This window comes from Idiotropiscis lumnitzeri, chromosome 12 (genome assembly GCF_059441095.1).
Source record: "Idiotropiscis lumnitzeri isolate Australia: NSW breed Sydney's pygmy pipehorse chromosome 12, RoL_Ilum_1.0, whole genome shotgun sequence".
NCBI lineage: Eukaryota > Metazoa > Chordata > Actinopteri > Syngnathiformes > Syngnathidae > Idiotropiscis > Idiotropiscis lumnitzeri.
The window spans coordinates 6844754-6860987 of record NC_142402.1 but is presented as its reverse complement, the minus strand read 5'-3'; the positions used below and the strand labels follow the sequence as shown (position 1 = coordinate 6860987).

The 16234-nt window shown below is 40.0% G+C and overlaps 1 protein-coding gene across 4 annotated transcripts in view; it reads right to left on the bottom strand.

Annotated features, from left to right (window-relative positions):
- The window catches only part of slc6a9 (solute carrier family 6 member 9), a 71171-nt gene that overhangs the window by 41007 nt on the left and 13930 nt on the right, over positions 1–16234 (bottom strand). Inside the window, exon 1 of one of the 4 annotated variants that reach the window (XM_088310606.1) lies at positions 4828–5084. The exons of the other annotated variants lie outside the window; for them this stretch is intronic. Within the exon in view, the coding sequence (XP_088166732.1) occupies positions 4828–4869 (42 nt within the window). The 5' untranslated portion in view covers positions 4870–5084. Of the gene's footprint in view, positions 1–4827; positions 5085–16234 lie in introns of those variants that run through there. 4 annotated transcript variants of the gene reach the window in all.

The window sequence follows — 16234 nt, the reverse complement described above, 5'->3', positions numbered from 1 at the left end:
TGGGATTATGGGATGCATGGGTGGGTCATTCTGCGCATGCGTTAAATGCGTCAAATATTTTGACTTTACAAATTACAAAAATTAATTACCGCCCATTAATGTGAACATTTCGACAGCCCTAATTAATATCGGAATATTGAACACAGATTTTGTTTTTTCTTTACACCTTTATGTAGAATGCTAATCTTCTTTAACCTTTGCACCTCAGGTGAGGCTTTGGTCACCACAGCACTCAGTCATCACCTCCATCCAATATACATTTTGCTTTTCGGACGCTTTGAGTGAATTCCAAAGTGGTCTCAGTGGTCTTAAATGCTTCAGCCATGCTGAGTCCCATGCCTACATCCAGGTCTGCTCCTCCTGTTTTGCTTACAACACTTTGGCACCCCACATCCCCTCACCCCGTCAATTTTGTTCCCAAAAGGCAATATACATAAGATTGGGTGATTATATGATTAATAATTGTTATGTTACGGTGACCAGCTGTCAGCATATTTACCCGACCAGACGTGGTGGAAATGCGCGTGACAGCAGCCAATCAGAATTGACATTTCCTGCTCTACTTTAGCTTGCAAAATAAACTGAGAGAAATTGCAAGAAGTAAACGACGACAAAACTTGAAGCTAATCGCGCATCCGATGGGTAGTCATGACTTGGCGTTATCTTCTGAAGTCCCTCCCCATCGCTTGTGAGGCATTATCGCCAAAGCGGTAGGGAGTAAATGAAGCTGTTCAAAATTGGGCAACACAACAATTGTTTTGAAGCATTTGAACAAATGATGATGTGGAAAGCATGAAAGCGTGAAACGTTAGCAGTTTAACGAGCCGTGCATCCACTGGAACAAAGCAGCAATTAATCATGTCATCTATTAATGATGAATATTTGACAGTAGCAATGATGTTAACACCATGTAAGATCATAACGTCCAAATTCTTATGTTTGCATCTCAAGTCATATTCATTATTCCTGAGGAATACATTTTTGGTAGTTCACTGTGTTATTTGCTCAAAATAAGTTGCTGAGTGAGAATTTTTTTAATTCATTTTCTCCGTTTATCATCTTTTTCAAATAGTTTAAAAAATATATTTTATATGCTAATAAAATATTAATGTACTCTCAAGTTACCTTAGCTTTCTGTACAGAGGCCTTAAAACCGGCAATTTGAAAAAAATGTCAAGTTGTGATAATGATGGTGATTTTTGTTGACCCCACCCCGAGTAAAATAAATTTTCTCGCACTTCCGCTCCATAAACTGCCACACCTGCCCCCTGATAAGAGTTGTTTGTACCAATAGGGCCCTCTGCTCTCATCCTTCATTATACTGGATGGGATAAAAAGTACAAATGTTCATTTTGTAATAGAGAGGCAAATATCAATGAAGACATGTGATATTCTATTGATTTATGATTGTAGTAACACGGTTGAGTAGCACTGTCATCTTTGTCGTCAATGCATAAATTATGTAACGACATGGCATCAACCAGCCAGGGATGCAATTAGTTTAATAACCCAGACTGGTTTGCCGCTTAAATGTAGAACATGTAGTTAAAGAAAGAAGCAATTGCGGATGTAGAGTTGGCCACAAGAATCAATAAGTCAGACTTTATTATTATTTTTAACTTAATGGCAGAAAACTAGCCTGAAAATAGAATACTATTATTAGTTACTTGTAAGCAATGAAAACAGAAGTCGGTAAAACCCTTTTGACGGGTGTTAGGGGAAGGGACAAGCTGAACAACATACAGTAGGTGGACGACAGGTGCATACAATTCCAACCCCGCCCAAGCCACACATATAAATGTTAGACTTTCGGAAAGAGTCTAGGAGAACAAGCAGTTGGGCACATGTGCCTGCTGCTGCTTTACAAAGAGGCATTGCCAACTACTGGTGCGGCATGCATATGACAGCAGTACACGCTTTATTTGAAGGTCTGTAGTAATGGTGACATTTTTGACAATCCTCATGACAAATGCTGCATTATTTGTTCAAATATGGCATGGACTACACATTCAGAGCACATCAATTTTAATGGCAAGGATCAGAAACCTTGACAAACTGCAGGGTTGAGAGGCTATAACTGCAGAGGAATGTTTGAATGGTAGATATGCACACTACATAATCGTAGGTGAGGGACCTAAAATGGACCAATCCCTTGTGATGTCGTTTTCAACACAACAGGCCTCATTATCTTTTTGGCACGTCACAGTGTAATGCAGAAAATCTGCTTATGTAAAAACCAATAATTTAGGTTAATCTGTTAAAGCTATTCTCTTTTTCCTTTCTCAAATTGGCTCCGATTATCGGTGTCGCTAAAAATATCAATTATCATAGAACCCGAGTAAATATGCAGTGAGTAGAATACAATGTGCCATTTCCAGAGGGACTTAAATAATTGATTAAAGTCACATTTGAACTAAAACAAACAAAAAAAAAATCTTAATTTCTTTAGACCACTCAAAGTCAAAAGCAATAACTGAGCAATTAGTTCCACCGACGTTCTGAAGTTCTGACGATCTCATCTAATATTTTATTCCAGGGAGAGGATGTCAGAACTGATCGCAAGTGCTCACTTGAATTAAATTCCATTCCTCCGGAAGTCCTTATTATTTCAATTATTAGTCGAGCATGTCAAGAAATCAGTGGGACTCGGAGAATTGTCCAAACACCTAAAGTTCAGTCTATCGCTGACAAGAAGGATATGAATACTGAAGTGTGAACTGATGAAAGGAATTGGAAACATGTTTACAGTCAGCAGGGAAGCTAGATAACTTGCGCATTGATTTTTGGGGGGCAAATTGCTTTAATGGACTGACGTTTTTCAAATGAATGAGAAAAAAAATGAAATAGCAATGACCACGTTGATATGACCACGGACATAAATTTTGGTTGTCCACTGTGTCAGGGAAAGTATGTGCAGTTAGATCCAAAAGTCAGACAAAGTAGTTTTATGCCACAACATTTAAACAAGCAAGACTTTTCCAAAAATGTCATTTCCAATCCAGGAAATTGGCTCTGTACTTAAACAATATTCAAAAATGTAACTACACCATCATTTGTATAATGGATGATTACACAGGATCACAGAAATAAAGGAAAAATCTGATATTCATAATTCCAATAAATGTGATACATGGATGGTTTTCTTATCTGAGAAACTGCTCATATTCTTTTCTATCTTAATCCTTACAACTTCCATACTGCTGCTCCTGACCAGAGAAATAGCGTGTTGAAATGATGAAATTAATGTTGTTTTAACACACATTTAGAATGTTCATAAAAGAAGAGCAATATATAATTTGAGAATTTTCTCGGTGGGCAGCTCAATGATTTAGCGATTTTTTCAGACGTATAAATGTAAGCACATACATCGCCTTAATGATGCCTTTTGTGTGTCTGCATTTCTGTTGGAGTAGTTTAAATATATCATTGAATAGGGAAAAAGTCAAGCAGATTATCTGACAAAGAATTTCCACATTCATCTTTGCCATACAGTGCTTGATCCATATATTACCGGTAGGCCAAATGTTCCAGTTTTGTTACTGCTAAAAAAAAGTAATGCGGTACCCAGGAACTTTGTCATGAGTGCGGCCAGAGAGATCTTGAACCTCCCTCCACGGGCCAACAACAACTGACCACTGTGGAATCCACACTTCTTTCTCCTAATATATCAAATGTGTTGTTTTATTGAATTTTTATTATTTCATCCTTTTGTCTACTTTCAGCATATATAGAATACCAATAATGGAATCTATAATTCTTCTTGTATAAATTCTCCACGGATTTGCAGTAATTAATCCTGTTCGCCAAAAATTTGGGGGGTTTGAAGACAAATATACACGTGTTGGTGTTGCTCCTTATCCTCAAACTGCTACTTGCATCTTCCCGTGTGGTGCACAAAACGTGTGTGAGGCTGGAGAAGGTGAGTTGAGCATGCAGAGCTCACAACTTGTGCGTGTATAAGCCTGTGTGAGCATTTGCCCACAGATTTCTGGCAACCTGACTCAGGCGACAGTAGCAATCGGAAACAGGAGACAAGGACTTGGCTCAAAGCGCCGCAAGACAGCATGCACGCACACACACTTTTTGTTGTAACCGGCATATCATAAATAACTTGTTTATCTTTAGCTGGGCAGACAATTTAATAGTTTCAAAGTCTTTCAAAGTCAGCTGCCATCTAAAGAAAAAAGGACGTCTGTGCCAACGTGTGTGATTATAGCGGCTTGTGGGTGGGGTGGGCACTGGGGAGCATAAATATCTTCCGTTTCTGGACCCTTCTACTTTTCTACTCTGTCACTCTCATTCACACACACGGCGGTACGGCCCACTTCCTTACCAGTCCCATCTCTCAAAGTGCTAGCCCGGACTTCCCACTGCAATTACTTATAAAAACTTTTCAGGGCCGCCACACGTGGTCAGGTTTTTAAAGAGCTGCGTCCCCCTCCTCACGTGGTGCGGGGGGTATTGAGTCGTCACAGACCCCCTGAATGATCACCGAAAAATAAGGCGGCGTAGACAATAGCTCGTCTTGATGAATTCAATTCTTTCAGGAGCCTGTACCGTTGTCCAGGCAGCTCCGGGCCAAACAATCGTTTCTTTGATAGTCTAAGAAACGCGCTCGACTTGGTCGCTCCTATAAACTGCCTCTAACTACTTTCAAATTAGGATCTACACACAGTTCACCTCTGACCGGAATTCTGCTTTGTAGAAGTTAGACCCCAATCCCCCCACCATGCTTTATCCAGTGCCGGCGAGTAAAAAGTACCTGCTTCCTAACGCAAATGGGAATCAAATTAAAAATAATAATAAAAATAAACATCTGGAACTGACCTGGTCTGCAGTGGAAGCAGCAATGGTGTTCGATTCAGACATGATGTGATGCTGTGATCCAGTGGTGCTACTCAACTGGACCCTGTAGGTTCCGTCATTCACACCTTGCCTTTCAGGTCCTCAGCAAATGAGAGGGCAGAAAACACAGTATTTGCTCCCTTTTGCTCTGGCTTGATTAATGCTGAATTACTTTCACCTCATTTCATCGGATGAAGCTCAGCTTCCTCTCCGCCTCTCTCACTCATTCGGCATGGTAGCCCACTCTCTCTCCCTAACCCCCAATCCCCCTCCCTCCTTCTGTGATCCCAGTTCTCCCTCCCCTCGCCCTCTTAGTTTTTACTCACCCCACTTTCTCTCTCGCTCCGCTCATTGATTTACTTTCTCTTTTTTTTACCCCTTTTTCAGTTGTATTTCACCGTTTCAGGGATATGCACCCGCCTGCCTCTCTGCCACATCCACCTCCCGCTTTTTTTCCTGCCTCCACCCTCCTTACGCAAAAAAAAAAAAAAAAGACACAGGAAACATCCACAGTCTTTCTCCGCTACCTCCACAATGAATGGCCTGTTGTCACTCCAGCACCTTGGCAGAATACATAAACAGGAGAGGAGGAAGGATGGAGAAATTGGTGTGGTTTGTGTGTTGTGTTGAACTTGTACGCTGATTGGCAGAATAAAGTACGTGGGGGCAAGAGCACGTATGGGCTGCAGCCAAGCACTTTTTTTTTCTCTCAACAGATTAAAGTTAAGAAACAAAAAAGTGACGTCAAACTCGTTTGCCCCCCATCAAGCTCTTTCTCTCTGTTTCTCTTATTTCTTCCACTTGTTTTCAGGGGCAGCTGCTACAACTCTGAAGACCACCAACAACCTCCCTTTCAGTGGCACTTGACTCTTCCAAATCCTCGTCTGTCTCTACAACCTGACATTGCCAATGCCCCCCACCCGCCACCCACTGCACACCAAACACACACATACACCCTCTCGTATCATACTGAGGACAGAGCCCGCCTCCTTGGTCGGTTTTGTCTCACATATTGTGCTTGCTTGTCACCATACGGCTAATGTCAGCCGTCAAACCATAAAAAGGAGGCAAATATGGATGCAAGAAAAAAAAAAAAAAAAACGTAAAAAAAAAAAGCTTGAGCCAGGCCGCGAAAGATGTCTTCCAATATATTGTCCAGTGACATAGTTCAAGTCATGTCATGTTCAAGTTAACAGGTCACTGGCAGGAGGTCCTTATGGGTGTTTAGAAGAAGCCGATCCTTAAACTATGTTTAACATGAGATGAGAAACTATGGCAAGGCTATTCATTTTTGGCCAACTTTAAGTCTCAAGTTCAGATAATGGAGTCATTGACATATACACGCACTGTCCAAAGTGCTGATATCAATGAAGTTTAAAAAAAATAAAAAATTTAACGACCACCACAACTGTGACTGGTCAGGTGCAGCAAGCAGCCTCAACACTTTTACTAAACGTGGGTTGATAATGAACAAACCATGAAACAACTAATATTCAGGTCGTGAAAAGAAAATGGTCAGATATCTCAACATTTAAATTCAGGTCCATACATATTGGGACAACTGCACAATTCTTTACTTTTTTGGTCCTAAACAATAGGACAATGAATTTGAATGTTGTGGGAATTAAAGCAATTTATGTATGTGCCTCACACTGTTTGCCAAGTCAATCACAGGCACTTATTTTTTTCAATGGATTTGCGACATTGCAAGTAGTGCATACGTTGTATAATATCAAATATTCTTAGTTCTACACAGTAAATTTCATAGAATACATTTTACTCTAAAAAGGCTATATTTGGTCCTAGTAAAAGTTGAGAGTGAAATTCAGCACAAAACTTACTCTGAGAATTTTATGCTGAATCTTTTACTCTCAAATTTTCCCCAGCTTACTCCAAATTAAGTTTAAAATGTGCTCTACTAATTTCACTGTGTGAGCTCTAAGTCAATATGCTTGTTAATGTCATCTTTTACATTTTTTTTACAAATACAATGGAACCTCTAATACCACGCACAATCCTTTCCAGGACAATGCAGTCAATCTTAGCTGAAACTTTCAAACAACCAACAAAAAACACTGGAAAATGGAATCAAATCCATTCCGGGGTCACGTTCAGAATTAAAAATAAAATATAAACAAAATATTTACTAATTTGCAGAAAGTTAACACTCATAATTAGCAAACAAGTGTTAAAAAAAATAAAAATAAAACAAACAAATACATGTAATCATTATTAAAAGCCAATAACCAAAAATGCAAAAAGTTTTTACTTGAATGACACAGGCGTAACAATAATAAAGAGCAGGTGAGTTCGCCCTCATTACTGCCAACATATTGTCTGGCTTGAAGCAGATGCGGATTTTTCGAGCCATGACGACTTGGGCCGAATTGAAGGGTGATGCTCGTGAAGCCATGAATTAAAAAAAAAAACAACAACAAAAAAAGAACGACTCTAAACACACATACGCAGGCCCTCTGCAAGACAGCAAGGATTCTATTTTCCCCTTGGGGAGGCAACGCTTCGTCAGCAATCCACCAAATTACACTTTTTAATAATTGCACCAACCTGACAATGTACACGTCGCCAGACACAAATACACCCCCCAAAGAAGTCAACAACCACTGAGGATTCAAGTATATTATGCTCATCAAAAGGAAATAAATTGATGCTAATCTGTGCAATAATACGCAATGCAGCACTTCTGGCCTTTTGGCTTTAACGTTTCAGAGAGTGTACACTTGCCGTTGCTTGAAAGCGGCTTTGGGTCTTGTCCAAGACTAGCTAAAATTCAGAACAGCTCGCTCACAGACGAATTTTCATGAAAAAGTCAAAATGTACTTCATTTCATTTCACACTTTACAGGTGGGAATGTATTTGACAAAGCCAACAATTTGTAAGCAAGCCATTAAAAAGTCAATCGACGCCTTTATGCTGAGTCACATTTGATGCACCACATGCAACTAAAGTTTGAACATTCTCAATTGTCAAATGAGTCTGCTTACTTCACAGCTTTCCTTGTATTGTACATTATTCTCATGTTCTATTTAACTCTTGTTTCTGAGGCTGGTCCAGTCCCTTAATTTCTGGAACTCCCTTCCTAAAGTTTTCAGAGATACAAAACAATACAATACAACTTTATTTGTACAGCGCATTTCATAACCGTTGCACATTTCCATATTTAATGCAAGGTCATTCCAGCAGGAAGGACCGGCAAGAGAAAATGCTCAATCTCCGCTGAGGCTCCGCTTAGTACTCAACACCTCCAATACCGTTTGATCCGCAGACCTGAGGTACCAGGCAGTCGCATAGGGGTAGAGGAGCTCAAAAAGGTAAGGCTGGTGTGAGGCCATATAAAGATTTGAATACAATAGAAATATCTTAAAATGAACTCTAAAATGCACTGGGAGCCAGTAAAGACGGGCCAGAATTGGGTTATGTGCTTCCTCTACCGAACTCCAGTAAGAAGGTGAACTGCAGCATTTTGCACCAACTGGAGACATTTGATAACGGACTGGCTGACTCCAAAATAAAGTGCATTACAATAATCTAGCCAAAGTGTAACAAAGGCAGGGATGATGGTTTCTAAATTCTGTTAAGAAAGAAAGAAATCCATCAACACTCATCGCACCAAACCTGAACATTGTTTAAAAAGAACTATTTTCTTCTTTATAATTCCTTTCATTTTATTGCTTTCTAAAAAGCATCTTAAAAAAATGCAAGAGTTTGTCATAACTTGAGAAACATGGCCTAAGTTACTATTCAACACATTGAGTGAATGTTCAGCCAACCATTCGTAAACAAAACAAAGTGGAATAGGGATTGAACGTTGTCGTATTAACTGTACATATTAACCAACATTTTTTGCATGATTTCCTATGAACAGGATGTTTTTTAATACTTTACTGAACAAAAAACAGCCAGAGAGAGATGATGTCAAGGGAAAGTTGCAAGTAGGGTTTAATGCAGCAGTGGGCAAACTAGGGCCCGGGGGGTCACATGTGGCCTGTTTAAACGTTTTTGTCCGGCCCGCCGAACTTGAAAAAACAAAACAAATGAATAAACATTGTTAATGTGTTATTTTCTAAATACTGTGGTTTTTCAAAGACATATATATTGTTGTAATACTTTTGTTCACTTTCATTTCAATTTAAAAGTGTTTTTTTTCTCCGATGAGGTGAGGTTACCAAAACACTCCATCCATATGCTCCTGGTCCGGCCCCTATGTCAAATTTTAGAACCCATTGTGGCCCGCCAATCAAATGTTTGCCCACCCCTGGTTAAATGTAAGGTTTACTCTTTAACAATAAATTCCCAAAACACACCTAGTAGAGTAATGACATACCTTCAAAACATTTAGTTACACTTTCTAAATAAAGGGCTGGACAAAAAAGATGGCAATCTACCTCAAATGGATGGGTACCCTTCACATTTGAACCGGTTTGTCGGTTCCAATTGAGACACTGAGAATCTCAACGGCACCAATTTTTGGTCCTTTGTTTCTGTTGTTTGTGGTAATAAATGCTAATTTATTTTATATTAAACATTTTTCAATATAAATACACAATTTGATTAATACGAAAATCATTACTTTAAAGGGAAAAATAAAAGGTCTAACGTTTCACCATTAATAACGTCTAAATAATAACGCAAAGTGCAAAGCAAAGTTTGTTACAATGAACACGATTGTAATAATCTTATCTTTGTTCTTTGTTCAACAAGAACCCAAGGCCTGCCACACACAGCCCCATAAGTTCAAATCCACCTTGGACTGATTAATTGCAGAAAAAAAAATAATAAGAAAAGTTGTAAGAGGATGTGAATGACAACAAAGAGACGTGGTACGTAATTCTCATTGCATTATGGCTACAAGCTTTCATTCATTCATTTCATTTCATATAAAATATAGATATCGCTACCTGTAAGTATTGCTCTAAAACACAATACATATACTTTATACCATAATGACAGTAAAGCCGCGCACCACTGGACAGAGGGGGCGCCCACCCAAATGCGGGGCCCCCGGAATTCGCCACCACAGAGAAGTCCCATCCACCGTGCTCAAACAAGCATGCTAAGATGTGTGAGGCTGCGCCATCGCTACAATATACTTCATAAACTGCATTTAAAGATAAAGATGTCCTTTATTAGCCCCACAATGGGGAAATTTGTTTGCCTTGGCAAGTTTTTCTTGCTTCCAAACTCAGATTTATGTTTAGCATGTGTTTTAGTGGGTGAAATCATTTTGCTGCTGTGCCATGGTAAATCGACAGATCTTCTAATCCCGCACAGCCATAACTTAAAAATACGCACTTCAGAACTGAAAAATGGCACCGTTTGATGTCATGTTAATCAGTAATATCACTCGGTAGTACCAACCCAAATTGGTCCATACCCCAAAAAGTACCATCTTCTGTACCTATCCCGACAAACACATTGAATGACTTGGTGTTATGTGATATCTATTGAAAAAAATAAATAAATAAAAGATTTTCCACTAAAATATCTAACTCAAATGAGGCCAACTTGAAGCTACAGTGATTACCTCGCCCTCAATCTGTATATACGTCCCTTAAAGCAATTAGGCCAAGATCACTTCACCTCTGATTAGCCGAGCATCCCTGTGACGTGATCTCTATGACAATGGCCCTTAACTGAAAGAAGTATCCGAACGAATGAAATCCTTTCAAGAGCAGCTCACATGATAAAATGGCAAGAGAGGAGAGAAGAGCAGTAAAGAGAAGACAGAATGACACAAGTGAAGGCAGCCGAGCGCTAGAGATGGCCAGAGCAGTAAGGGCACAAATTTGCAGGGTTGAGGTTCATAACAGGACACGCACTGTCAAAGCCATTGAGAAGAAGGAAGGATAGAACTCAAAAAGCTCACTTTCGCAAAAGCAGGTTGGCTTTGTTGAACATTCCAAAAAGGAAAAAGGAAATACATTAAAGTGCACGGGAAACTAAATGAAGATTTACATTTCTCGTTTAGGTTTAGCGAGTCCCCGGTACTTCTTTGACTAAGCACAGAGGACTGTAATAAATGCGCATCAATGCTGCGAGAATTTAAAAAGAAGAGAAGGTATTGAGAAAATGAGGATTTTGTTTGTTTCATTTGAATGTCACTGGATACTTGCCTAACTGACATGGCTGCCCTGGTTCCCCGCGTAAAAGAAGCACCAAGGGAACGACGAAATGAAAAAAGTGAACAGGCAGACATTTCCAACGCTTGGTTTAACCTGAAGTTTCCATGATAATTTCTCTACTCATTCCCCGACCCCCACTGCTTTGGCTGGGAGGGCCCCAGCTGTTGGGTCTGTATAAATAGCGTGAGGCTTCGGCCTTGGACCCCCAGGGAGTGCGGGGCTCATCGGAGGGAAAGCAGGGGAACAAATCAGGCTGGAAAAAGCACACAACACACACATTTTGACAAACATATGGGACCATTGCTGGGAATGAAAGCAAGGTACATGTGACTGAAGTTGGACACACGTGGCAGAAGTCACTGTCGCGCTTGTAATGTGACAAAGGATGGGGAGGGCAAAAATCCCTCTCTCACAGTTTTCAACTACAGCAAAAATGATTAATTTCTTCATGTAATGATTAAAAAAAAACACAAAGTCTAAAATTTAGCAAATTAGTTAATGAGCTTTACACTCCAAGATATCTAATTCGGTCTGTTCACCATCCAATGAAAAAAATATATAATTTTTAATTACAGTGAAAGTAGTGAAAAAAATAATATACACGAGCAAAAAAATATTACTCACCCAATATTCACAACTATGGTATGTATGCCAATATTATGAGACCCAATACCATCAAAATTGACTTTTAATTGGATGGTGATATTTTTTGTGATAAACAATGAGAGAATATTGTTACACTAATATGTCCACTTGTGTGGTTGTAATTTCAGTAGTCTTGAAGCGAACTGCAGTACACTGAAGGATGATTCATCATGCCAGTTCCACACACTCCCAAACTAAATTTGCAATTAAATACATCATGAAATATATACATATATATATCATGAAATAAATGTCCTGGAAGTGTGTGATAAGCTAAATATTTATAAAACCTATCATTCCAGTGCAACACACAAAGTTATAAATTCTAGTAGTATGTGTATTCCTCAAAAACAATAAAATTGTGGCAAAACGTTACAACATTAAAAAAAAATTGCTGTGGGCTTTATGGCCCCGGTAGGGTCATCTCAGAAAAAAAGAGGTACGAAGTGACTGACAAGACAAAGCAAAACTACGCCCAATGGTAATTTAAAAAGAAAGAGTGGACATAGTTTTCCCATGCCCAAAAGTTGGTTACTGGGAGCCAAACATGGTGGAGGCATGGCGACATGGGTGCCCCTTCCCATGGGCTCGCCACTGGTCAGAGGAGCCAGGGGGTCAGGTGCAGTAGAAGCTGGGCGGTAGCTGATGGCAGCAACCTTGGCATTACAATACTAAGCTGCAGAAGCTTTCTCTGGGCATGTGGAATGTTGCCTTTCTGGCAGAGAAAGAGCCGAAGTTGCTGTGCACACTCAAGAGGTTCTGACTGGACATACTGTAGTTGGGGTCGCCTAAATGGCTTCGGCTCTGGAACCAGTCCGCTTGAGGGGTTTAACTCGCTTCTACTCTGGAGTCACTTTGTGAGAGATGCCGTGCCAGTGTGTGCATATATATTACCAACCGGTTCTGTGGCTGTATGTTGGGGTATAACCAAGTAAACGAGTAGGTTAGCATCCATCCGTCTTCCAGTGACAAGATGGTTCCTGACAATTGTATGTGCCGAAACAGCCGCTCAGAGTACCCAGAAATTGTTTAGTCTTTCGTGAACGACAGCTCTCCTTTGTTCTGGACTTCAATTCTGACCTAGGCAAAGACAATGAGATCTGGAACAGCAATTGGTATTCTAAGTGGTTTGGATTTGAGGACTCCACTTCAAGACCATCAATCCCTCACATTACTTGATGTCTTTGAGCAAGACGCCAGTACCCCAAATTTTTTCCTGGTTGCCTAAGTAGCCCATTCCAGTGTGTTACACTAAGTGAGTGTTTGCTGCGTTCACTACTGTGATGGCTTAAATGCAGGTATCACATTTCTTGTACGTGAGTGTACATAACAAATAAAGATAGTTCTTTTTCTTCCTCATTCGTTGATTTTTATTCTTGAGGGTAATCTCAGTGAACCTCAATTTCCCCATTGGTTGGGTTGTGGAGGTGCATTAACACAGCAAAAAGCGTTGTGGATCAAAGTATTTCACAAAGGTAATGTCTGTACCAGAAATGTTTTGAACTCAATGTACGAAATTCAATAAGAGGGGAAGTAGCAAAGAAAGAAGCAATGACTGTATGGAAGCAGGAGAGGGTTGTTTTGCCTTGAGAAAATCAAACACCCCCTTTTCAATGCCTTATAGATGTTAACCAACTCACACACACACGCACGCGCACGCACAGGCACGTGCACACACAAGGGAGCAGGTTGAGTGCTCTAAAGGCTTTTGAAATGGTTTAAATTGGACACCATCAAATGATAATACAAAATGAAGCTGAGGGAGATTTCAGAGCGATGTTGTGTCAAATTAGTGCCAGGGTCCTGTACATAAATTTAGAAACAGCGGTGAAGAAGAAAGAAGTTCTTTTTTTTCTAGCTCACCTTTTTTTGAGTAGGAACAAGGTCCATTGACCAGAAAATGAGAGAGGCAGAAAGAAAATCAGAGAGCATTTTTTCAGCATGACTGCTTGATCTGAATAAAATGAAAATCTTAAAGTTTAAGTGGGGGATACGTTCCATTGGTGGAGGGTTACTTTTGTGACTGGCAATGAATGTGTTCTGCAATTGTCCATCAAATGTATATCAGATAGCCCTGGTCACTGCCTGTGTCTTGTGCTTTTCCTTTGAATAGCTGATTGTGCCCTGCTCATGACTTTCAAAATAGCCTGCACCCAGTATTGGCACTTGTGCACTGTATTGCCACTCATGCTCTGGTCAGCTGCCCTGTATTATTGCCCATGCGTTACCTGTGCTCTCCACTGGCACCTGCAGACTCGCAGGGGTTTTTCCACAAGATTTCACAAATGGCCCAGTCTTGGCCACAGTTTTTCCGGTGATTAAAAATTTGAATCGCAGTTGCATGATTTGGCAGCGTGGTAAATTCTAGCCTATTATACACACAAAAAGGTTTTACACAGTTGAAAAATACATTTTTGGATGTTGGCAGCAGAGCCATCGTCTCCGGCTGCGGTTAAGGCATAATAATATCGCATATACAGTGCATATAGCGTTTTACAAAAATACTTGACCATTTCTACAATTTCATTCATATATGTGGCATTTTCTTTTCAAGCAGTGCGCACTTCTCTGGGTCCATTCACTTAAGTGGGTAAATTGAAGAGAATGACAGTGAGCCCAGTCTTTCAATATACAGACATCCACATTTTTATCTATTGTGTGCCGCTGGTGAACATCTGTATGACAAGCTTCCCTTGTTTTATACACAGGTAAATTTGAAATTGAAAATATGGTTAGGTATTGTTGTAAATCTCCGTATATGTGTTCTGCATATAAAGAATTTGTATAATTTGGTAGCAGCTGCCTGTCTTGCTTGCTTAAAACCAACAAATGCTTGTGCAGTCTTGCTGCATTGGTTTCTCTGGATTTCAGTCGGAAAGGACACTGCATCCTGTTTTGAACTACTAAGATTGATTAAATGTTAAGCAAGCCCCCTATGACACATTTTTATTCTTTAACGTTCGAGTCAACGTGATACTGCATGTCGCTCTTTCTGCTGTTCCTCTGGTAACTATTGGTTATGTGTTTAAATGTGTTTTCTAATTTCCCGCTAATTCATCTTACACCGTATGGAAAGCTCTTTGTTACAGCTCAAGCTATTGTGAAATGTGCAATATGAATAAATTATTTTGTATCATACTGTATTGTGCTTCTGCTACTCCGCCATTTTGAACAGCAAACTTGGATAAGCTGTCCGGTTTGAGGTAAATTGTGCAAAGATAAAAATATTATTGTGTACTTGTGCCACTGACATGATGAAGTTGTGAGTCGATGACACACACAGTATTTTTTACGATATTTGACGAATTCTGTATGATGCTAATTTGTCACAGTCGGCTACAGTGGCTTTAACCTGCTGCAAACAAGATGCAGAATGTGTTCAAATGAGCAATGTACAACGTTCATCTGTGGTTCAACAAAAACTCCAACTACATTTGTGAAGTGACCTGAAGTGACATGCTCACTCTCCAGGTCGGTTCAACTGAGTGGGAGTATAAGTAAGTAAACTTACATTTTGTGTTAAAAAAGTGTGTGGGTGTTATTTTTTTTTTCATTGTTCATAGCAGTGTTTCGTACAGAATGTAATTGTATTCACATTTGTTTAAGAGAATATTTGATAAGCAGCTAAGATTATGGATGGATGAATTAAATAAAATAGAACTGTAAAACGAAATTTAATATGTCACGATTTGTAAGTCGAATTGTTTGTACAATTCGACTTACAAACAGCTTCTCTAAACCAATTATGGTGGTAAGTTGAGGACTACCTGGAATGGAAAGTGACTAAACTGGGAAGATGAAACAACCAAATAGCAATCACGTGTGCCATTAATTTCACCATGCAGCAGTAAAACCGCTTGTGTTCTTGATAAGTATCCCTATACTGTCTAGCATTCTGTGCTGGCACAATTCACTGTACTACCACTTATGCCAATTTCAAACGCCTTTCCTCTACTGCAAACAGTATTCCTCTGCATGTATGGCATCCCATGCCATTTGAAACTGCTTGTCTGTCTCCTTATGCAACCACTTGTTCATGTCTATACTATAACTGATGCTCCCTATGTACTGTGCAGCTATGTGTGCCCTGTGCTGGCCCCTGTGACCTTTATGACTGTCTAGCAACCACCTTTACCCACTTTGAACACCTGTGGCTCATGTAGCCATGCCTGTGCCCCGTAGACCCACTTATGTGCATTGGACTAGTGCCTAAACATCAGACTATGTCAATTATTACAGTATGTGCAACTGCCTGTATGATATCTCATACCCCAAAACATGTGCAACTGCAAACCCTTACTACCGCCTATGTCCTTATGCTGATGCCCTGTCAGAGAACCCATGAATTGTAACACTGTCCATATCCTCTACCTCTGTCTGTGTCCCGTATGAATGCTTTTGCCCTCACAGCTCCCTTCGACCCCTCGGGCTGCTAGCGTTCGCCTCTCCTACTCAGTTGTTCAATCAGGTGGGTGAGATCACACACACAAATTTATGTCTGACTCTTCAACCCCTAAATGCCCGCACAGCACTTTCTCTCTTCAATCACATCTGCTTGTTTCCCACTCAACCCAGAGGCAGTCAACACGGTTGCTGAACACGGC